Raw genomic sequence first — 24,436 nt, 5'->3', positions numbered from 1 at the left:
TATATATAGAGAGTGTGTGTGTATATGTCCTTTCTTTCTCATCTCTTGGTGTTGCTAGCAACCTGGCTGCTCCCTCCTTGGTATTACTAGCAGTACTCTGATTCCCTCCCACTATCTCTTCTCTCCAACCTCCAGCAGCTCTCGCCCTCCCAACAACTCTCTTAAATAGCCTCTCTAGAAGTCTAGATCACCGGTCATGATCCGCCCTCCCGCCTTGCTAGATTCATCAAGCTGCTGGAACACAAACAACAGCCAGCAGCAGGTATGCATCCTTGTGTTTCTATAGCTATCTAATAAGTAGTATAGTCCCTCAAGATTTTGCACACAAGAAAAAAGAGTATGTGTGTCTGTGCACTAGCTAAGCTAGGGTTTGTTAATTGCAGATATATACCTTCGAATATACTTCGTGCATATACATCTTGGCTATATGCTTAATTGATTACTCATCTCCTTGTTGATTCGTAGCTGCAGCAAATCGGCAGTAGCACTCATAACACTGCTACTCCGCCTGCTGGTCCTGGTGATGGTGGAGGCAGCAATCAGGAAGGGTTTATGGCCACGGCCTGGGCCGGAGAGGGTTGTGGTGCTGGGGATGGCGATAGAGGCGAGAGCGGGAATCGCAAGCCGATGTCCATGTCGGAGCGGGCACGGCTGGCGCGGGTGCCGCGGCCTGTACCGGGGCTCAACTGCCCACGCTGCGACTCCACCAACACCAAGTTTTGCTACTTCAACAACTACTCCCTCACCCAGCCTCGCCACTTCTGCCGCGCCTGCCGCCGCTACTGGACCCGCGGCGGTGCGCTCCGAGAGGTGCCCACCCGCCGCCACGCCAAGCGCAAGGACAAGCCCAAGACGGCATCGTCCGCCTTGGAAGCCACTGCGGCAGGGATGTTGTCTGCGACGTCGACGATTCCCAGCAGTACATCTTGTGCCACCGGCACCGCGCCGCCCGGCCTGCAGTACTCCATGTTTGGCAGCGGGTTCGCCAACAGCTTCGACCCAGCGACCCTCAGCCCCAGCTTTCATGCCAGGCTGCTCTTCGCGGACAGCGACGCCTACGGGGCGGACGGCTGCGCGCAGCAGCACTACCACCAGGCCCACGTGAACGGGATGGAGCAGTGGGCGGCGGCGCAGATGGACAGCTTCCCATTCATGCACGCCAGGGATCATCAGATGTCCGGACCGCCAACTGACGCAATGCCCATCACGGTGGAGGCAATGCAGGGCATGTGGGCGGAGCTAGAGCTAAAGTTACCTTGATGCACCACCTAACCACACCGTAAAATTTCAAGCAACGATGTATTTAATAAGGGTGTATTTCACAACTTGTAACACGGAATTTGGGACATAATAGAAGCCGGTGTACAAAAATCAACAGTATTTTTTCAATATAATTGTTGGAAATATGAGCAATTTACCAAATGATTTTATTAATAGAAATATTAGATAAGCATGACTAATATAACATGGATAAAAGTAGTCATGCGATCTGACAGAGAGAAGGTAAATAACATCTTCATATATGAACTGCAACCAAACATGTCTAAAGCAGATAGTAGAACAGGTTGTATAAATGGCGTAGAACCTAACATATGTAGGACATACACTAGAGCAAATAACTGTGAGTGGACCTCTAACAGAAAGAGTAAGAACACTTATAGGACAGCAGCAGCAGCAGCACTGGACTTGGGGTTGGTGTCCTCGCCAGCCATGTCATCGAGAAGGTTGTCGACGTCGGGGAAGAAGTCGTCGTCGGGGAAGTAGTCGTCAGAGTCCAGGGCGTTCGTGACAAAGAAGTCAGTAGTCGCGCTGAGCGCTCCCCAAAAACCTTATCACCCTTCTCCCGTACAGAACTCAAAAGGTGCGGTTCCGGAGGCTTATTGTCCCAACCTGCGGTGCACGCCGCAAGCCGGGATGGTGAAAAACGTAGCAGCGGCGCAGTGCTCAGGAACTTGTGGCGAGAGGAAGAAGGGTTTCTGGTGCGTCTCTCTGAGAGGAGCGACCTCCCTTTTATAGGCACAAGAGAAGGAGGCGAGAGGCTGTGCTGGAAGCTGAATAGAACGAGGGAGACGAAACGTCAATCTGCACGTTCGGTATTCAATCTCCACTACAGCAAAACGTTTCAGCTTCCGTGTGGCCTTTCGTATACCCGTCGTGCGTGGTAAAAATTTAGACATCGGCTCGGCTCATTCCCGCAACCCGCGATGAGGCGCGCGGCGAAGGAGGAGCGCGCGTGGATGTCCCTCTTGTTCTCATCCTCATACATGTGGAGAAAGAGCCTCCCTTATAAAGAGGTCCAACTCCCTCTAAACTAGCAATGTGGGACTAAACTTTAGTTCCACCTCTTTCCTTGCACGAATGGGCTGCGTGGGCCTCTAGGATTTATTAGGAGTTTCTAAAACTGCTATTGGGCTAGGCCCAAAATAGACAAAATTCCAGCAATCCCCCATCAGATCTGAGAGACACCCAAAATTTGCCTTTGGTTCCAAAACACTGTTTTATATACCGGTACTGCAGTGGAGACTGTTGAGTTGAACTTCCACCTAGTACTCTATGCTACACTAGTAAGCAACTTGAACAGTGGACTAGGCTTTGAACTGCAAGTTTACTGCGAATCTAGCTTCACATAAAGCCTTGACCGATACGTGGCTACCGTGGGTCTTCCCCGCGGGTGGAGCTTATGCGTCATACTCCAAGACCTTTCATGAGTTTACTAGAGAGAACCCTACTCTCATAGATTGCGACGTTTGACAATCAGACTCTTATAGGTGTGTTCTTCAAAAGATGTTCTGCAGGACAACATCTATGCTTAAATGAGCCACTTAGAACACATTAAGATATACATCATCCTGCCGTGCAGATTTAGGAGAGTATTGCATCTTCATGGAGTTGATCTTCATGGACGATCGTACCCCCGATGTCGCCATCCACAAAGCCCTTGCCCTCTGGCACCTTGGCCACGAAAACTGGGTATGCCACATCCTTCTCTCTAAGACGCCGCTTCTCCAAAGAAAGAACACTGTCGTGCAGACTCCGCATAGCACCGGTTGCAGCATTCAGCATATTTGGCGGTAGCATCGCCCTACCCGCCACATGCACCCTCCTCGAGATATCCTTAGGTGAAGGTGGCCGTCCTGAGCACGGATCGAACTCGGTGCCGGCTGGCTCGCACCGGCGCCCTTGTTAGTCTTTTGTTTCCGCCCCTTCTTCTTGATCTCCTGTAATGGGACCGAGTTCTGCTCACAGACCGCCTTCTTGAGCGTGTTGGGGCTGATAATATTTCGCACCACAGCTATCTGAGGCTCGGTGAAGGCGGGAGCTGGAGGCGTGTCCTGAGAACTGAACGCCAGACGATGCCTGTTGCAATTGGATTTCTCCGCCGTACCAGCTAGATCGCGGTGGTCTTGGTTGGGTTCTTGAGAAAGAGGCCCGCAGAACTCGTCAGCGTACCCATGTTCGGCAAAGTACTTATCAACATTGGTAAATGTACCGTCATCGTTGTCGTCGCCGTCCGGATCCTGTGCCATAGGGCTGTCCGGATCCTGTGCCATAGGGATGTCCGGCAGGTCCGGTAGCGTTGCGGCGTTCTTGCCATGGCTTGGCGCCGGCACGACTGGCGGTCTTGTCTGTGGGGTGGTGTCCCCCGCCCCCAAACGAATCTGGCTCTTCGGCCAAAGCAGGGGCCAGTTTACGCAGGCGCTGAGGGTCATCTCATCTTCTTCGTCGGCCCCAGCGGGTCGAATCGGAGGTAACAGCTCGTCGCAGCCTGGCAGCACCCGAACCACTTCAACCCTATACATTGTAGGTGGCATCAGATTACCGTGGAACATGGGGTTGCCCGGTTGAACGATTCTGCCCTTGGCGACATCGACCAACTCGGCGCCCACGAAGTGCAGAAGAGTGCAAGGAACGTCGGCGGTGCCCTGCGAAAACATGTACAGGGCGTCAGGGATGCCCAGTCAAAGGCAAGGAGATGAAGTCATCGGCCGAGAGGCTTAGTTACAGTGATGCCGTCGAGCTCGGCTAATGTCGAGGCACCGCCAACGGCGGGCGTGCAACTGACGGAGGGGGCGCTTGTTGGCGAGGTGCCGGCCGGCGTACACCCGGGTGCATTAAGCTCCAATGCCCGTGCCGGCGCCGGAGACACGAATACCGCCTCCGCCGGAGACACCAATGGCGCCACCGCCGGAGACACCAATGGCGCCGCCTGCGCGCTGTGCGAGTTGCTGGCCGTGAAGCTGGGAACCGGGGGAGGCCCCTGTTGGCCGCCCGCAATCCACGTCGTCAGCCCATGAATCAACGTAGGCACCATGGCGTTGAGCGTCGTTCCAAGTTGTTGTTGCACTTGCTCTTGGACAAGCTCCGGAATCCGAGCCACTTTGTGCCTTGAGTTCTTCAACCTCGCGCGTCTGGCTTTCCGAGCTGGTCTTTTTCTCCTTCCGCACACCAGCGGTATAGTATGACCCCCATTTTGTGGACAAGCCTTTGCCGGCCACACGACCAGCTAACGTCGGCTTAGTGAGCTTATCCTTGGTTTTCATTACATTCAACGCCCTATTTAAAGGGGTGTCGAAAGGGGAGCTCTTAGACGACCCCGCGCTACTACTTTCAGTGTCCTGCGAAAGGAACGTGAACCATTTAGAAATATTGGGGATTAATTAGAGTGCAACCATATGGAGCTAATTACGCGGGGGTGTATTCCTTACCAGAAGAAGCTCAAGCACCCTGGTCTTCGGATCCGTGGTAAGCTCCTTTGTTATCGGGTCCTCCTTGTACCGGGCCTTGACATAGTTCCTGGTCTGCTTGTCACCGCTGTATTTCTCGAAGCGGGGCGGTAGGCCTTGCTCGGCACGCTCCGCGTCCTCCTTGTCCCATATAGGCCCCGCCACTCTGTAACCGCCGGGACCGAGTTTGTGTTCCCCTAAGTTCAACTCCCACATTTCTTCCCCCCACTGATTTGATTCGGAGGTTGCACTGCTCTCGCACTTGATCTTGAACTCCTTGTACTCATCTTCACTAATCAAAGGATATTTCTCCTTCATCTTCTCATAACTATCACCTTTATCAATCATTCTCTTCACCGCGCTTCTCCAAGTAGACAGGGCCGTGCTCATCTTCGTGAGGGGGGCACTGTTCACTTTATTCCCTGAGAGGCGTGTGTTTTCAAATTCGGCGGGGAACTTGTATCGTTCGTGCAGCTTCGTGAAGAGGAGGTTGCGCAAATTCCCTCGGTCCTTATGCCTAAGGTTCTCGGTGTTGATCGAGACAGTGCTCCGGAGAATGCACCCGAGCTGAACCGAGTACCCCTTGACTATATGTTTGGGTTCCGTTGGATTCCCGTCGGAGTCCACTTGAGTGAATTCCTCCTTGAGGGTGCGGAGCGCATTCGGGCGCCGGTCCTTCCTTTGCTTCTTCGGTTGGCTACCATCGATTGGCCCGACAAAAGTTGAAGAAGGCCGAAGATGAAGCTGCTGGTATGGAAGGTAGCTGCATGTCGACTGTTCACGTTGATTGTCTTTTAAGATATTTCTTTGATCTCTTGTTTGATCCGATTGCTTCTTTTGAAGAGAAAATGAGGTTGGCTCTGGAGAAGGACTTGGACCTTGCAGCTGCACAGAAGGAAGCTCAAGACAAGACTGCCCTTGCAGACCAGAAGCTGGCTTCGGTCGGAGCGTTGGAAGGGGAGGTGAACAAGCTGAAGTCCTATCTCAATGAGTCTAACCGAGACGTAAGTCATCTGAAGAAGGATAAGATTGCCCTAAATGAGAAGCTGGAGTCTGCGGTCCGCAAGAGTAATGACATGGAAGCCTATCTGAGAACTCTTGCCAAGAAGCTCTATCTTATACTGGAAGGTACTCCTTTTAATCCGACTGCTTTGCTGCTTGCAAGTTAATCCTGTCCAGTCGACTCACTAACTCTTTGACTGCAAAATTCTGCCAAAACTTTGACGAGGAAACCGGAAGGATCGAGACTGGTCTAGACCCTATCGTTTCTCCGGTTTGCGACGAGACTGCCATGAACATGCTTCGAATGGAATCCCGTGTCACCAGTGTCACAAGTTATCTCGCACGCCTGAAGGTGGCAGTTATACAGATCGACTCATCACTCTGGCCAGGGGCGACGCTTCAAAATGACCTGGAATCTCTGATGGCTCGGCTCGACGAGATTCCTGGTCGAGTGCAAGAATGGAAGAACTCCTCTGCCCGGTGTGGTGCTGACGTGGCGTTGTCCTTGGTCAGAGTCCACTACAAGGAAGCTCGTGAAGACAAGCTGGCGGCGATCAAGGTCGCCAACACCAAAAGGCACGACTTCCAGTCATTTATGGAGACATTCATCGCTGTTGCCACTCGGATCGCAGATGGAATCGATTTGGACGAATTCGTCGAACCCTCCAGCCCTCCTTCTGCCGAGTGAACAAACTATGAGATTTAAACCTGTCTTAAATTTGCCTCGGAATGCCGAGTGGTTGCTGTAACCATTAAACTCCTTCGGGCTTGATGCTCGAATACTTTTGATTTGTTGCTTGGAACTTTAGGATTTATCTGAACTACTTTTGAGTATACTTGTGATTGCTTTTGGGATCTGCTCCGTTGTATTTGTGGCGTAGCTCGGAGAAGAGGGTTGCAGTCGACCTGCGCCTCGTCGTCCTTGTGGACAAGGGTGGAGCGTACGTTCTATTTGTGGCGTAGCTCGGAGAAGAGGGCCACAGTCGAACTGCCCCTCGTCGTCCTTGCAGACAAGGGTGGAGCGTACATTGTATTTGTGGCGTAGCTCGGAGAAGAGGGCCGCGGTCGACCTGCACCTCGTCGTCCTTGCGGGTAGGGATGGAGCGTACGTTGTACTGGTGGTGCAGCTCTTATGGAAAGGATTTTACAAACTTAGGTGAGTATTGGACTGCAGCTAACCCCCGAGTGGGAGGATTGCTCACCACTCGGTAGGATTTTACAAACCTAGGCGAGTACTGGATTGCATCTAAGCCCCCGAGTGGGAGGATTGCTCACCACTCGGTAGGATTTTACAAACTTAGGCGAGTACTAGACTGCAGCTAAGCCCCCGAGTGGGAGGATTTCTCACCACTCAGTAGGATTTTAGAAACTTAGGCGAGTACTGGACTGCAGCTAAGCCCCCGAGTGGGAGGATTGCTTACCACTCGGTAGGATTTTACAAACTTAGGCGAGTACTGGACTGCAGCTAAGCCCCCGAGTGGGAGGCTTGCTCACCACTCGGTAGGATTTTTTAAACTTAGGTGAGTACTGGACTGCAGCTAAGCCCCCGAGTGGGAGGCTTGCTCACCACTCGGTAGGATTTTACAAACTTAGGCGAGTACTGGACTGCAGCTAAGCCTCCGAGTGGGAGGATTGCTCACCACTCGGTAGGATTTTTTAAACTTAGGCGAGTACTGGACTGCAGCTAAGCCCCCGAGTGAGAGGCTTGCTCACCACTCGGTAGGATTTTCTTTCGAACTTAGGCGAAACGGATTCACGGCTAAGCCCCCGAGTGAGAGGCTTGCTCATCACTCAGTAGGCTTTTCTTTCGAACTTAGCGAAATGGATTCACGGCTAAGCCCCCGAGTGAGAGGCTTGCTCATCACTCAGTAGGATTTTCTTTTGAACTTAGACGAAACGGATTCGCGGCTAAGCCCACCCACTGGGGGATTTCAGAGGTAAACAAAAACAACAACAATCGTGCGGGGAGACTGTAAAGCTCTTGTGTTTGATGAACAAAATACAAAGGTATTTCTTATTACATTTTATTCGAATGAGTGCTTAAGTATAAAAGGGGCGGAGCAGCTCCGCATTCCAAGCCCGTGGCTCGTCCTTCTGATGCTCGATGCTGTAAAGATGGTATGCTCCATTATGGAGAACTTTGGTGATGATGAAGGGGCCTTCCCAAGCAGGGGCGAGCTTGTGTGGTTTTTGTTGATCCACTCGAAGAACCAAGTCTCCCTCTTGAAAGGTTCGACCCCTCACGTTTCTGGCGTGGAATCGACGCAAGTCTTTCTGATAAATGGTGGACCGGATCAAGGCCATCTCTCTTTCCTCCTCTAAGAGATCGACTGAATCTTGCCGAGCATGTTCTGCTTCCTCTTCGGAGAAGAGCTTGACTCGGGGTGCGTTGTGGAGCAGGTCACTTGGCAGAACAGCTTCGGCTCCATAGACCAAAAAGAAAGGAGTTCGTCCAGTCGATCGATTGGGAGTTGTCCTCAAACCCCAAAGAACTGACAGAAGTTCATCGACCCAAGCGCCTGCTGCGTGTTTGAGATCACGCATCAGTCGGGGTTTCAGTCCTTTGAGAATTAGGCCATTCACTCTTTCTGCTTATCCGTTCGACTGCGGGTGAGCGACTAAAGCATAGTCGACTCGTGTGCCTTGAGAAGCACAGAAAGCTCTAAACTCATCAGAATCGAAGTTCGACCTGTTGTCAGTGATGATGCTGTGTGGAACTCCATATCTGAATGTCAATTCTCTGATAAAACTGACAGCGGTGCTGGCTTCAAGGTTCTTGATGGGTTTAGCTTCAATCCATTTGGTAAACTTATCGACTGCTACGAGCACATGAGTGAAGCCACTCCTACCATTTCTCAGTGGTCCAACCATATCCAATCCCCAAACAGCAAAGGTCCAGACGAGGGGAATGGTCTTCAGGGCTGACACTGGCTTGTTAGACATGTCAGAGTAAAACTGGCAGCCTTCACATATGTCGACTATATCTTTCGCCATTTCATTTGCTCGTGGCCAATAAAATCCGGCTCGGTATGATTTAGCCACGATGGCCCGAGAGGACGCATGGTGACCATAGGTCCCCGAGTGGATGTCGTTGAGGATCATCCGACCTTCTTCTGGCGTTATGCATCTCTGACCGACTCCAGTCATGCTTTCCCTGAATAGTTGTCCTCTTATCACAGTAAAGGCCTTGGATCAACGGACGATCTTTCGAGCCTCTTCTTCGTCCTCTAGGAGTTCCTTCCTAAGGATGCACGCAATGTATGGCACTGTCCAGTCGGGAGTAATGACCAGAACCTCCATGATTAGATCGACCACGGCTGGGACCTCGACTTCAGTCGGATCTGTGGTGCTCTTAGGATGCGGGGGCTCTTCAGTAAAAGGATCTTCCTAAACTGTCGGTGTGTGAATATGTTCCAAAAACACATTACTGGGAATGGCTTCTCTCTTGGAACCTATCTTGGCCAAATCATCGGCTGCTTGATTTTTCAGATGGGGTATGTGATGGAGCTCTAACCCCTCAAACTTGTTTTCCAACTTCCTCACCGCATTGCAGTAACCAGTCATAGCTGGGCTTCTAACGTCCCATTCTTTCATCACTTGATTGACCACCAAATCTGAGTCGCCGTAAACCATGAGGCGACGGACACCGAGTGAAATGGCCATACATAACCCATATAGGAGTGCTTCATATTCTGCTTCGTTATTGGAGGAACCAAAGTGAATCTAGAGGTCGTATCTGAGCTCGTCTCCTCGGGGGGATACCAGTACCACCCCAGCACCACAACCATTCAGCATCTTGGATCCATCAAAGAACATGGTCCAGTGCTCCGAGTGAATTTGAGTCGGCAGTTGTTGTTCGATCCACTCGGCGAGGAAATCTACCACTGCTTGGGACTTGATAGCTTTCTTTGCCTCAAACTTGATATCTAAAGGAAGGAGTTCAATCGCCCATTTTGCCACTCGACTAGTTGCATCTCCGTTGTGCAGAATCTCCGACAATGGAGCGTCGCTGACGACTGTAACAGAATGATCAGAGAAATAGTGTGCAACCTTCTTCGTGGTCATGTAAATCCCATAAACAAGCTTCTGATAGTGTGGATATCTCTGCTTTGACGGAGTCAGAACTTTAGAAACATAATAAATCGGGCGCTGAACTTTATAGGCTTTTTCCTCTTCATCCCGCTCGACCGTAAGTACTGTACTGACAACTTGTCCAGTCGCTGCTATATAAAGCAGTAAAGGCTCTTTGCTGATTGGGGCAGCAAGCACCGGCTGGGTGGAAAGCAGGGCTTTTAGCTCTGGAAATGCTGCATCAGCTTCAGGAGTCCACTCGAACTTATCTGATTTCTTCATCAGTCGGTAAAGAAGCAGTGCCTTTTCACCGAGGCGAGAAATGAATCGACTTAGGGCAGCCAAACAACCAGTAAGCTTTTGGACATCATGCACACGCACAGGGCGTTTCATCCGGAGTATGGCACCCACTTTCTCTGGGTTAGCGTCGATCCCTCGTTCAGAAACGAGAAAACCGAGTAATTTTCTGCCTGGAACTCCAAACGTGCACTTTGATGGATTAAGCTTGATATCTTACCTTCTGAGGTTGGCAAAGTTTTCATCAAGGTCAGCCAGTAGGTCGGAACCTTTACGTGACTTGACCATAATGTCATCCATGTATGCTTCCACATTCCGACTTATCTGAGTGAGCAGGCACTTCTGAATCATCCGCATGAATGTGGCTCCGGCGTTCTTCAAACCGAATGGCATAGTGACATAATAAAAGCACCCAAATGGGGTGATGAAATCTGTTTTTATCTTGTTGGGTCCGTACAGACGGATCTGATGATACTCGAAATAGGCGTCCAAAAAGGACAAACGCTCACACCCCGCAGTCGAGTCGACTATTTGGTCGATGCGAGGGAGAGGAAGGTGGTCCTTTGGGCAGGCCCGATTGATATGCTTGAAGTCAATGCACATGCGAAGTGAGTCGTCCTTCTTTGGGACCATGACAACATTAGCTAACCACTCAGAGTGGTAAATCTCACGGATAAACTCAGCTGCCAAAAGCCGAGCCACCTCTTCACCGATTGCCTTCCTCTTCTGTATGGCGGACCGTCGACGATGTTCTTTGACTGGTTTCACTTTTGGGTCGACTCGCAAACGATGCTCAGCCAGTCCCCTGGGAACACCTGGCATGTCCGAAGGTTTCCATGCAAAGATGTCCCAGTTCTCACGGAGGAACTGGATGAGCGCTTCTTCCTATTTGGAGTCAAGTGTTGTCGAAATGTGAGTCAGAGTAGCATTGGGATCCATCGGCTGAATGTGAATCGACTTTGTTTCGCCAGACGACTAGAATTCTGTATCCGTGGCAGGCTTCTTGGCTCGCAACAAATCACTCGGATCTGCATTTTTTTGATATTCCTGCAATTCTACTACGGCCATCTATGCATCGGCGATCTTTGAGCCCTTCTGCAAGCACTCTTCCGCCTTCTTCCGACTACCAGTGATAGTGATCACCCCTTTGGGACCAGGCATCTTCAATTTGAGGTACACGTAACATGGTCGAGCCATAAAACGTGCATAAGCTGGCCTGCCCAGAATAGCATGGTAGGCACTCTGGAAATCCACAACTTCAAATGTCAACTTTTCTTTGCGGTAATTCTTGGAATCACTGAAAACCACGTCGAGAGCAATCTAGCCGAGTGATGCAGCCTTCTTGCCGGGAATGACTCCATGGAAACTCATATTGCTTTCACTGAGTCTGGACATCGGAATGCCCATTCCTTTCAACGTCTCTGCATACAGTATATTCAGGCCACTGCCACCATCCATCAAAACCTTAGTCAGTCGGGTGCCTTCGACTACTAGGTCGACCACCAACGCTTGCCTCCCAGGGGTGGCTATGTGCGCTGGGTGATCAGACTAGTTGAATGTAATGGCAGTCTGGGACCACTTCAAATAACTGGGTGTCACTAGAGCGACCATGTTCACTTCTCCGTTGATGACTTTCAATCGACTCTTACTCTCAACGTCAGTGAAAATCATTAGAGTGGAATTCATGTGGGGATAACCATCATCATCCTCTTCCTCGTCCTCAACATTGTCTGCTTCTTTCTCCTTTTCCATGGGCAGTTTCTCTCGGAATTGCTGGATTAGGAGTCGACACTGTCGAGTGGTATGCTTCGGGTAAATGAAATTACCCTCTTCATTTTTTTCGGTGTGAATGTGGCATGGTAAATCCAGCACATCATTTCCATCTTGATCTTTTACTTTCTTGGGGTTCCACGGCCCTTTGGGCTTCCCCTTGAACTTTCCTTGAGTCACGGCTAAGACTTCACCAGGAGCTGCTGGCTCGGCTTTGCGCTTCTGCTTCCGACTGGAGTTTCCTCCTCCGGTTTCGTGGGCGACTGTTTTGTGCTTGCCACTCCGGAGTCGGTCTTCTTCTTCACTGTTGGCGTACTTGGTGGCAATTTCCATCATCCGAGTCAGAGTCATATCTCCTGTCCGACCGAATTTTAGACTCAACTCCCGATATTTGACGCCTTCTTTTAAAGCACAAATTGCCTGATGATCAGACACATTCTCCACCGTGTGGTGCAATGTGATCCATCTCTGGATATAATCCCTCAAAGTTTCATTCGGTTTCTGAACGCAACATTGTAATTCTGTCAACCCTGCTGGCCGCTTGCAAGTACCTTCAAATGTCCTAACAAATACTCGAACAAGATCTTCCCAAGTATAAATACTACCAGGTGCTAACTGATTCAACCATGCTCTGGCCGAGCCCTCCAGCATCAGAGGAAGGTGTTTCATGGCCACTTCATCATTGCCGCAACCAATCTGAACAGCCACTCGGTAGTCTTCAAGCCAAGTGTCAGGCTTGGACTCACCAGTGAACTTACTGACTCCAGTCGCCAACCTGAAGTTGGCGGGAATCACTGCAGCCCAGATGGCTCTGCTGAAGCACTCCGGACCTGAGACATGCACTCTGCTGCTGGTTGGTAGATCTCTGTCATGACCTTCTCGGTGAGCTCTGTTTCTGTCGACCAAGCCCTGAACGAGAATAGTGAAGGAAATATGCCCTAGAGGCAATAATAAAGTTATTATTTATTTCCTTATATCATGATAAATGTTTATTATTCATGCTAGAATTGTATTATCCGGAAACATAATACTTGTGTGAATACATAGACAAACTAAACGTCACTAGTGTGCCTCTACTTGACTAGCTCGTTAATCGAAGATGGTTATGTTTCCTAACCATAGACATGTGTTGTCATTTGATTAACGGGATCACATCATTAGGAGAATGATGTGATTGACATGACCCATTCCATTAGCTTAGCACCCGATCGTTTAGTATGTTGTTATTGCTTTCTTCATGACTTATACATGTTCCTATGACTATGAGATTATGCAACTCCCGTTTGCCGGAGGAACACTTTGTGTGGTACCAAACGTCAAAACGTAACTGGGTGATTATAAAGGAGCTCTACAGGTGTCTCCAAAGGTACATGTTGGGTTCGCGTATTTCGAGATTAGGATTTGTCACTCCGATTGTCGGAGAGGTATCTCTGGGCCCTCTCGGTAATGCACATCACATAAGACTTGCAAGCATTGCAACTAATGATTTAGTTGCGAGATTATTTATTACGAAACGAGTAAAGAGACTTGCCGGTAATGAGATTGAACTAGGTATTGAGATACCGACGATCGAATCTCGGGCAAGTAACATACCGATGACAAAGGGAACAAAGTATGTTGTTATGCGGTCTGACCGATAAAGATCTTCGTAGAATATGTAGGAGCCAATATGAGCATCCAGGTTCCGCTATTGGTTATTGACCGGAGACATGTCTCGGTCATGTCTACATTGTTCTCGAACCCGTAGGGTCCGCACGCTTAACGTTACGATGACCTTTTTATTATGAGTTTATATATTTTGATGTACCGAAGTTTGTTCGGAGTCCCGGATGTGATCACGGACATGATGAGGAGTCTCGAAATGGTCGAGACATAAAGATTCATATATTGGAAGCCTATGTTTGGACATCGGAAGTGTTCCGGGTGAAATCAGCATTTTATCGGAGTACCGGGAGGTTACCGGAACCCCTCGGTAACCTAATGGGCCTTAATGGGACTAGTGGAGGAAGAGGAGAGGAGGTCTAGGGGCTGCCGCGCGCCCCTCCCCCCAAGTCCGAATTGGACAAGGAGGGGGACGGTGCCCCCCCCCTTTCCTTTCTTCCCTCTCCTCCTTCCCCCCAAGTCCTAATCCAACTAGGGAAAGGGGGGAGTCCTACTCCCGGTAGGAGTAGGACTCCTCCGGCGCGCCTCCTCATAGGGCCGGCCGCACCCCCCTTTGCTCCTTTATATACGGGGGCAGGGGGCACCTCTAGACACACAAGTTGATCTTCAAGATCGTTCTCTTAGCCGTGTGTGGTGCCCCCTGCACCATAGTCCTCGATAATATTGTAGTGGTGCTTAGGCGAAGCCCTGCGATAGTAGAACATCAAGATTTTCACCACGCCGTCATGCTGACGGAACTGTTCCCCGACACTTTGCTGGATCGAAGTCCGGGGATCGTCATCGAGCTGAACGTGTGCTAAAACTCGAAGGTGTCGTAGTTTCGGTGCTTGATCGGTCGGGCCGTGAAGACGTACGACTACATCAACCGCGTTGTCATAACGCTTCCGCTGTCGGTCTACGAGGGTACGTAGACAACACTCTCCCCTCTCGTTGCTATGCATCACCATGATCTTGCATGTGTGTAGGAAAATTTTGCAATTACTACGTTCCCCAATAGTGGTATCAGAGCCTGGTTATATGCGTTGATGTTATTTGCACGAGTAGAACACAAAGTGAGTTGTGGGCGATATAAGTCATACTGCTTACCAGCATGTCATACTTTAGTTCGGCGGTATTGTTGGATGAAGCGGCCCGGACCGACATTACGTGTACGCTTACGCGAAACTGGTTCTACCGACTTGCTTTGCACACAGGTGGCTGGCGGGTGTCAGTTTCTCCAACTTTAGTTGAACCAAGTGTGGCTACGCCCGGTCCTTGCGAAGGTTAAAACAGCACCAACTTGACAAACTATCATTGTGGTTTTGATGCGTAGGTAAGATTGGTTCTTGCTTAAGCCCGTAGCAGCCACGTAAAACTTGCAACAACAAAGTAGAGGACGTCTAACTTGTTTTTGCAGGACATGTTGTGATGTGATATGGTCAAGACATGATGCTAAATTTTATTGTATGAGATGATCATGTTTTGTAACCGAGTTATCGGCAACTGGCAGGAGCCATATGGTTGTCGCTTTATTGTATGCAATGCAATCGCGATGTAATGCTTTACTTTATCACTAAGCGGTAGCGATAGTCGTGGAAGCACAAGCTTGGCGAGACGACAACGATGCTACGATGGAGATCAAGGTGTCACGCCGGTCACGATGGTGATCACGACGGTGCTTCGGAGATGGAGATCACAAGCACAAGATGATGATGGCCATATCATATCACTTATATTGATTGCATGTGATGTTTATCTTTTATGCATCTTATCTTGCTTTGATTGACGGTAGCATTATAAGATGATCTCTCACTAATTATCAAGAAGTGTTCTCCCTGAGTATGCACCGTTGCAAAAGTTCTTCGTGCTGAGACACCACGTGATGATCGGGTGTGATAGGCTCTACGTTCAAATACAATGGGTGCAAAACAGTTGCACACGCGGAATACTCAGGTTATACTTGACGAGCCAAGCATATACAGATATGGCCTCGGAACACGGAGACCGAAAGGTCGAGCGTGAATCATATAGTAGATATGATCAACATAGTGATGTTCACCAATGAAACTACTCCATCTCACGTGATGATCAGACATGGTTTAGTTGATTTGGATCATGTGATCACTTAGAGGATTAGAGGGGTGTCTATCTAAGTGGGAGTTCTTTAGTAATATGATTAATTGAACTTAAATTTATCATGAACTTAGTACCTGATAGTATCTTGCTTGTTTATGTTTCATTGTAGATAGATGGCCCGTGCTGTTGTTCCGTTGAATTTTAATGCGTTCCTTGAGAAAGCAAAGTCGAAAGATGATGGTAGCAATTACACGGACTGGGTCCGTAACTTTAGGATTATCCTCATTGCTGCACAGAAGAATTACGTCCTGGAAGCACCGCTGGGTGCCAGGCCTGCTGCTGGAGCAACACCAGATGTTATAAACGTCTGGTAGAGCAAAGCTGATGACTACTTAATAGTTCAGTGTGCCATGCTTTACGGCTTAGAATCGGGACTTCAACGACGTTTTGAACGTCATGGAGCATATGAGATGTTCCAGGAGTTGAAGTTAATATTTCAAGCAAATGCCCGGATTGAGAGATATGAAGTCTCCAATAAGTTCTATAGCTGCAAGTTGGAGGAGAACAGTTCTGTCAGTGAGCATATACTCAAAATGTCTGGGTATAATAATCACTTGATTCAATTGGGAGTTAATCTTCCAGATGATTGCGTCATTGACAGAATTCTCCAATCACTTCCACCTAGCTACAAGAGCTTCGTGATGAACTATAATATGCAAGGGATGGTTAAGACAATTCCCGAGCTCTTCGCAATGCTGGAAGCTGCGGAGGTAGAAATCAAGAAGGAGCATCAAGTGTTGATGGTCAACAAGACCACTAGTTTCAAGAAAAAGGGCAGAGGGAAGAAGAAGGGGAACTTCAAAAAGAATAGCAAGCAAGTTGCTCTCAGGAGAAGAAACCCAAATCTGGACCTAAGCCTGAAACTGAGTGCTTCTACTTCAAGCAGACTGGTCACTGGAAGCGGAACTGCCCAAGTATTTGGCGGATAAGAAGGATGGCAAGGTGAACAAAGGTATATATGATATACATGTTATTGATGTGTACCTTACTAATGCTCGCAGTAGCACCTGGGTATTTGATACTGGTTCTGTTGCTAATATTTGCAACTTGAAACAGGGACTACGGATTAAGAGAAGATTGGCTAAGGACGAGGTGACGATGTGCGTGGGAAATGGTTCCAAAGTCGATGTGATCGCGGTCGGCACGCTACCTCTACATCTACCTTCGGGATTAGTATTAGACCTAAATAATTGTTATTTGGTGCCAGCGTTGAGCATGAACATTATATTTGGATCTTGTTTGATGCGAGACGGTTATTCATTTAAATCAGAGAATAATGGTTGTTCTATTTATATGAGTAATATCTTTTATGGTCATGCACCCTTGAAGAGTGGTCTATTCTTATTAAATCTCGATAGTAGTGACACACATATTCATAATGTTGAAGCCAAAAGATGCAGAGTTGATAATGATAGTGCAACTTATTTGTGGCACTGCCGTTTAGGTCATATCGGTATAAAGCGCATGAAGAAACTCCATACTGATGGACTTTTGGAACCACTTGATTATGAATCACTTGGTACTTGCGAACCGTGCCTTATGGGCAAGATGACCAAAACACTGTTCTCCGGTACTATGGAGAGAGCAACAGATTTGTTGGAAATCATACATACATATGTATGTGGTCCGATGAATGTTGAGGCTCGTGGCGGATATTGTTATTTTCTCACCTTCATAGATGACTTGCAGATATGGGTATATCTACTTAATGAAACATAAGTCTGAAACATTTGAAAAGTTCAAAGAATTTCAGAGTGAAGTTGAAAATCATCGTAACAAGAAAATAAAATTCCTACGATCTGATCGTGGAGGAGAATATTTGAGTTACGAGTTTGGTGTACATTTGAAACAACGTGGAATAGTTTCACAACTCACGCCACCCGGAACACCACAGCGTAATGGTGTGTCCGAATGTCGTAATCGTACTTTACTAGATATGGTGTGATCTATGATGTCTCTTACTGATTTACCGCTATCGTTTTGGGGTTATGCTTTAGAGACGGCTGCATTCATGTTAAATAGGGCAGCATCAAAATCTGTTGAGACGACGCCTTATGAACTATGGTTTGGCAAGAAACCAAAGTTGTCGTTTCTGAAAGTTTGGGGATGCGATGCTTATTTGAAAAAGCTCTAACCTGATAAGCTCGAACCCAAATCAGAGCAATGTGTCTTCATAGGATATCCAAAGGAAACTATTGGATACACCTTCTATCACAGATCCAAAGGCAAGACTTTTGTTGCTAAATTCCGAAAATTTCTAGAGAAGGAGTTTCTCTCGAAAGAAGTGAGTGGGAGGAAAGTAGAACTTGATGAGGTAACTGTACCTCCTCCCTTATTGGAAAGTAGTACATCACAGAAACCGGTTTCTGTGACACCTACACCAATTAGTGAGGAAGCTAATGATGATGATCATGAAACTTTAGAACAAGTTACTACTGAACCTCGTAGATCAACCAGAGTAAGATCCACACCAGAGTTGTACGGTAATCCTATTCTTGAAGTCATGCTACTAGATCATGATGAACCTATGAACTATGAAGAAGCGATGGTGAGCCCAGATTCCGCAAAATGGCTTGAAGCCATGAAATCTGAGATGGGATCCATGTATGAGAACAAAGTATGGACTTTGGTTGACTTGCCCAAAGATCGGCAAGCAATTGAGAATAAATGGATCTTCAAGAAGAATACTGACGCTGACGGTAATGTTACTGTCTACAAAGCTCGACTTGTCGCAAAAGGTTTTCAAAAAGTTCAAGGGATTGACTACGATGAGACCTTCTCACCCGTAGCGATGCTTAAGTCTGTCTGAATCATGTTAGCAATTGCCGCATTTTATGATTATGAAATTTGGCAGATGGATGTCAAAACTGCATTCCTGAATGGATTTCTGGAAGAAGAGTTGTATATGATGCAGCCAGAAGGTTTTGTCGATCCAAAGGGAGCTAACAAAGTGTGCAAGCTCCAGTGATCCATTTATGGACTGGTGCAAGCCTCTCGGAGTTGGAATAAACGCTTTGATAATGTGATCAAAGAATTTGGTTTTGTACAGACTTTTGGAGAAGCCTGTATTTACAAGAAAGTGAGTGGGAGCTCTGTAGCATTTCTGATATTATATGTAGATGACATATTACTAATCGGAAATGATATAGAATTTCTGGATAGCATAAAGGGATACTTGAATAAAAGTTTTTCAATGAAAGACCTCGGTGAAGCTGCTTACATATTGGGCATTAAGATCTATAGAGATAGATCAAGACGCTTAATTGGACTTTCACAAAGCCCATACCTTGACAAAATTTTGAAGAAGTTCAAAATGGATCAAGCAAAGAAAGGATTCTTGCTTGTGTTACAAGGTGTGAAACTGAGTAAGACATAATGCCCGACCACTGCAGAAGATAGAGAGAAAATGAAAGATGTTCCCTATGCTTCAGCCATAGGCTCTATCATGTATGCAATGCTGTGTACCAGACCTGATGTATGTCTTGCTATAAGTCTAGCAGGGAGGTACCAAAGTAATCCAGGAGTGGATCACTGGACAGCGATCAAGAACATCCTGAAATACCTGAAAAGGACTAAGGATATGTTTCTCATATATGGAGGTGACAAAGAGCTCATCGTAAATGGTTACGTTGATGCAAGCCTTGACACTGATCCGGATGATTCTAAATCGCAAACCGGATGCGTGTTTACATTAAACGGTGGAGTTGTCAGTTGGTGCAGTTCTAAACAAAGCGTTGTGGCGGGATCTACATGTGTAGCGGAGTACATAGCTGCTTCGGAAGCAGCAAACGAAGGAGTCTAGATGAAGAAGTTCATATCCGATCTAGGTGTCATACCTAGTGCATCGGGTCCAATGAAAATATTTTGTGACAATACTGGTGCAATTGCCTTGGCAAAGGAATCCAGATTTCACAAGAGAACCAAACACATCAAGAGACGCTTCAATTCCATCCGGGATTTGGTCCAGGTGGGAGACATAGAGATTTGCAAGATACATACGGATCTGAATGTAGCAGACCCGTTGACTAAGCCTCTTCCACGAGCAAAACATGATCAGCACCAAAGCTCCATGGGTGTTAGAATCATTACTGTGTAATCTAGATTATTGACTCTAGTGCAAGTGGGAGACTGAAGGAAATATGCCCTAGAGGCAATAGTAAAGTTATTATTTATTTCCTTATATCATGATAAATGTTTATTATTCATGCTAGAATTGTATAATCCGGAAACATAATACTTGTTTGAATACATAGACAAACTAAACATCACTAGTGTGCCTCTACTTGACTAGCTCGTTAATCGAAGATGGTTATGTTTCCTAACCATAGACATGTGTTGTCATTTGATTAACGAGATCACATCATTAGGAGAATGATGTGATTGACATGACCCATTCCATTAGCTTAGCACCCGATCGTTTAGTATGTTGCTATTGCTTTCTTCATGACATATACATGTTCCTATGACTATGAGATTATGCAACTCCCGTTTGCCGGAGGAACACTTTGTGTGCTACCAAACGTCACAACGTAACTGGGTGATTATAAAGGAGCTCTACAGGTGTCTCCAAAGGTACATGTAGGGTTGGCGTATTTCGAGATTACGATTTGTCACTCCGATTGTCGGAGAGGTATCTCTGGGCCCTCTCGGTAATGCACATCACATAATCCCTGCAAGCATTGCAACTAATGAGTTAGTTGCGAGATGATGTATTACGAAACGAGTAAAGAGACTTGCCGGTAACGAGATTGAACTAGGTATTGAGATACCGACGATCGAATCTCGGGCAAGTAACATACCGATGACAAAGGGAACAACGTATGTTGTTATGCGGTCTGACCGATAAAGATCTTCGTAAAATATGTAGGAGCCAATATGAGCATCCAGGTTCCGCTATTGGTTATTGACCGGAGACGTGTCTCGGTCATGTCTACATTGTTCTCGAACCCGTAGGGTCCGCATGCTTAACGTTACGATGACCTTTTTATTATGAGTTGATATATTTTGATGTACCGAAGTTTGTTCGGAGTCCCGGATGTGATCACGGACATGATGAGGAGTCTCGAAATGGTCGAGACATAAAGATTGATATATTGGAAGCATATGTTTGGACATCGGAAGTGTTCCGGGTGAAATCAGCATTTTACCGGAGTACCGGGAGGTTACCGGAACCCCCCGGTAACCTAATGGGCCTTAATGGGACTAGTGGAGGAAGAGGAGAGGAGGTCTAGGGGCTGCCGCGCGCCCCTCCCCCCAAGTCCGAATTGGACAAGGAGGGGGGGCGGTGCCCCCCCTTTCCTTTCTTCCCTCTCCTCCTTCCCCCCAAGTCCTAATCCAACTAGGGAAAGGGGGGGAGTCCTACTCCTGATAGGAGTAGGACTCCTCTGGCGCGCCTCCTCCTAGGGCCGGCCACACCCCCCTTTGCTCCTTTATATACGGGGGCAGGGGGCACCTCTAGACACACAAGTTGATCTTTAAGATCGTTCTCTTAGCCGTGTGCAGTGCCCCCCTCCACCATAGTCCTCGATAATATAGTAGTGGTGCTTAGGCGAAGCCCTGCGACAGTAGAACATCAAGATCATCACCACGCCGTCGTGCTGACGGAACTCTTCCCCGACACTTTGCTGGATGGGAGTCCGGGGATCGTCATCGAGCTAAACGTGTGCTAAAACTCGGAGGTGCCGTAGTTTCGGTTCTTGATCGGTCGTGCCGTGAAGACGTACGACTACATCAACCGTGTTGTCATAACGCTTCCGCTGTCGGTCTACGAGGGTACGTAGACAACACTCTCCCCTCTTGTTGCTATGCATCACCATGATCTTGCGTGTGCGTAGGAAAATTTTGAAATTACTACGTTCCCCAACAAATAGATCTCGCATCAAAACCTGGCTCTCTGGGGTCGACTGGAATCCCTCGCCCAACACTGTGAGGGTGCCTGTCATCATGTTGCTGAAGCACGTATGACCCACTCCTTGGGGGAGGTGTGGGCACTCGACGACGATCATCGCGATCGATTCGGTGATCATACTGCTCACGGTTTCTGTACTGATCTCATCGATCTCCACGTCCCTCACACCTCGAGGGCGATCTTGGGCTGTGAGTCGACTGGACTGTGTCTGCAACCATGGATCTGCTGTGAATCCTATTCCGCGACTGAGATACTGCTATGTTCTGCTCACCCGCGGCTCGGAGAAAGGCCCGGATCTGCACCAAACCCCGACCAGCTTCTGACTGGGAAGGTTGAATTGTCTCCGCTATTCGGGCTGCAGCTGCGAGATTCTGGATTGGAGTTCGGTATACCTGAGTCAGAGGCGGAAAACGTTGACGCCGACTGGATTCAGGAGCATGCTGCCGAGAACGCTCGTCGAGTGCGCGCTGGAGGTTCTCTAGTCGAGTGCGCTCAGCCAAGTTGGCCAGGCGCGCCTCCTCGAAGGCCTGGGCCTCAGGGGTTTCTCCAACGGTAGGAGTGTGAAGTGCATCCATGTTCCGGCAGCAAAGTTCTTCTCTACGCTGCGACGAGAGGGGTTCGGGGTGGTACTCTTCATGAACACGCGATGGATCACCGCCCCCATCGCCTCCGTCTTCACGGGTGAAGCCAGGAGGACTGCGTGGTCCATTGACCATCAAAACTTCCGCCGCAGGGTCGCTGCTGTCGCACTCGGATGTAGTCTCTACGGAGCCAGTCGACAGATTGAACAGGCCACAGAGGGTTTCATCGGGCTCGATTGCCGTGACTTGGGGGGTGGCCGACTGGCGAGCCACCGCATGCTTCACCCACCGCTGAAGCCTCGATCGACCGGAACATTTGCTCCGGCGGGCCGCAGGGAGGGGGGAAGCTACAGGAGCCGACCGATACTGGGTCGACGGCTGCCGCAGGAGGACGCCGCGGACGCATGCGCGAAAGTGCGTTGCCCCGCGGATGGGGAGTGCGTCGACGTCGAGTGGAGCCTCCTGAAGCCAAGCGGAGTCGTCGGCAACAAACACGAGCGCGCCGAGACGGATCTCGCGGCCCTCAGCCAAACCTCCGCCTGAAACCATGATGAAGGGGATCGGAAAAATTGCAACTTCTCCAACAAGTCGCTAAGACACCTACCCACGGTGGGCGCCAACTGTCATGGTTCTAAGTCTGACAGTAGAATGGGGGTAGGAATGTAGAGGCAAGATCTTAGCTATGGAAGAGTTGTACATAGGAGTTTTACGAGTTCAGGCCCTTCTCGGAGGAAGTAACAGCCCTACGTCTCGGAGCCCGGAGGCGGTCGACTGGATTATATGCGTGTGTGTTACAAAAAGTGCAAACCCCTGTGCCTGTGGAGGGGGGTGGCTTATATAGAGTGCGCCAGGACCCCAGCCAGCCCACGTCACAGAGGGTTTAAGGTACATAAAGAAGGGGGCGTTACTGGTAACACCTGCAATAAAGATACATAATGACCATTAAAGCTATGACTTAATTCTCGACCGTTGCAGAGTGGAGTGGCTCTAGATCTTCTGGTAGTCGAGTGATTATCTGTACAGTCGAGTGTCTTCAGGATTGTCGAGTGGAACATAACTTCATGGTCGAGTGGATGATGATTTTTCTTCGAATGCTCCTGGTACCTTTAGGGATGTACTTGGGGAGGGTATCTTGAACAGATCCATGACCCTACCCTAGGTACATAGCTTCATCACCTGCCGCCGCCGCACCCGCCTGTCCCACCGCCGCTGCCACCTCCCTTGCAGCCGGGCCGCCCCCTCCTCCCCCTCCAAAAACCCTAACCCTAAAGCCGATGTGCTGTTGGGGAATGTAGTAATTTCAAAAAATTTCCTACGCACACACAAGATCATGGTGATGCATAGCAACGAGAGGGGAGAGTATGATCTACGTACCCTAGTAGATCGACAACGGAAGCGTTTGGTTGATGTAGTCGTACGTCTCCACGGCCCGACCGATCAAGCACCGAAACTACGGCACCTCCGAGTTCTAGCACACGTTCAGCTCGATGACGATCCCCGGACTCCGATCCAGCAAAGTGTCGGGGAAGAGTTCCGTCAGCACGACGACGTGGTGACGATCTTGATGTACTACTACTGCAGGGCTTCGCCTAAGCACCGCTACAATATTATCGAGGACTATGGTGGCTGGGGGCGCCTTACACGGCTAAGAATAAGATCACGTGGATCAACTTGTGTTTCTCTGGGGTGCCCCTGCCTCCGTATATAAAGGACCAAGAGGGGGAGGCCGGCCGGCCACATAGGGCGCGCCAGGAGGAGTCCTACTCCCTCCGGGAGTAGGACTTCTCGCCCAATCCTAGTTGGACTAGGACTCGCGAGGTGGGAAAAGAGAGAGAGAGAGAGAGAGAGAGAGAAGGAGGGGCGCCGGGCCCCTCTCTACTTGTCCTATTCAGACTAGGGGGAGGGGCGCGCGGCCCAGCCCTGGCCGCCTCTCCTCTTCTTCCACTAAGGCCCATTAAGGCCCATGTAGCTCCCCGGGGGGTTCCGGTAACCTCCCGGTACTCCGGTAAAATCCCGATTTCACCCGGAACACTTCCGATATCCAAACATAGGCTTCCAATATATCAATCTTTATGTCTCGACCATTTCGAGACTCCTCGTCATGTCCGTGATCACATCCGGGACTCCGAACAAACTTCGGTATATCAAAATGCATAAACTCATAATATAACTGTCATCGTAACCTTAAGCGTGCGGACCCTACGGGTTCGAGAACAATGTAGACATGACCGAGACATGTCTCCGGTCAATAACCAATAGCGGGACCTGGATGCCCATATTGGCTCCTACATATTCTACGAAGATCT

General features: G+C 48.8%; 1 protein-coding gene across 1 annotated transcript; it reads left to right on the top strand.

Annotated features, from left to right (window-relative positions):
* LOC125549562 (uncharacterized) lies at positions 1–1,260 on the top strand. The gene is made up of 2 exons (XM_048712946.2): positions 1–262; positions 466–1,260. The coding sequence occupies exons 1-2, from the start codon at positions 197–199 to the stop codon at positions 1,258–1,260; spliced, it is 861 nt and encodes a 286-aa protein (XP_048568903.2). The 5' UTR covers positions 1–196.
* Positions 1,261–24,436: the final 23,176 nt, after the last annotated feature.

Source organism: Triticum urartu, chromosome 3A, assembly GCF_056163025.1.
Source record: "Triticum urartu cultivar PI428250 chromosome 3A, HENAU_Tu73, whole genome shotgun sequence".
Taxonomy (NCBI): domain Eukaryota; kingdom Viridiplantae; phylum Streptophyta; class Magnoliopsida; order Poales; family Poaceae; genus Triticum; species Triticum urartu.
Note: the sequence above shows the minus strand (reverse complement) of the source record. Positions and strands in the feature narration are given on the sequence as shown.

Excerpts from the sequence above, each read along its gene's own strand:
- LOC125549562 (XM_048712946.2), top strand. The coding sequence starts at position 197 with ATGATCCGCCCTCCCGCCTTGCTAGATTCATCAAGCTGCTGGAACACA. Across the intron at positions 263-465 it reads CAAACAACAGCCAGCAGCAG|CTGCAGCAAATCGGCAGTAG; the intron begins GTATGCATCCTT and ends GTTGATTCGTAG.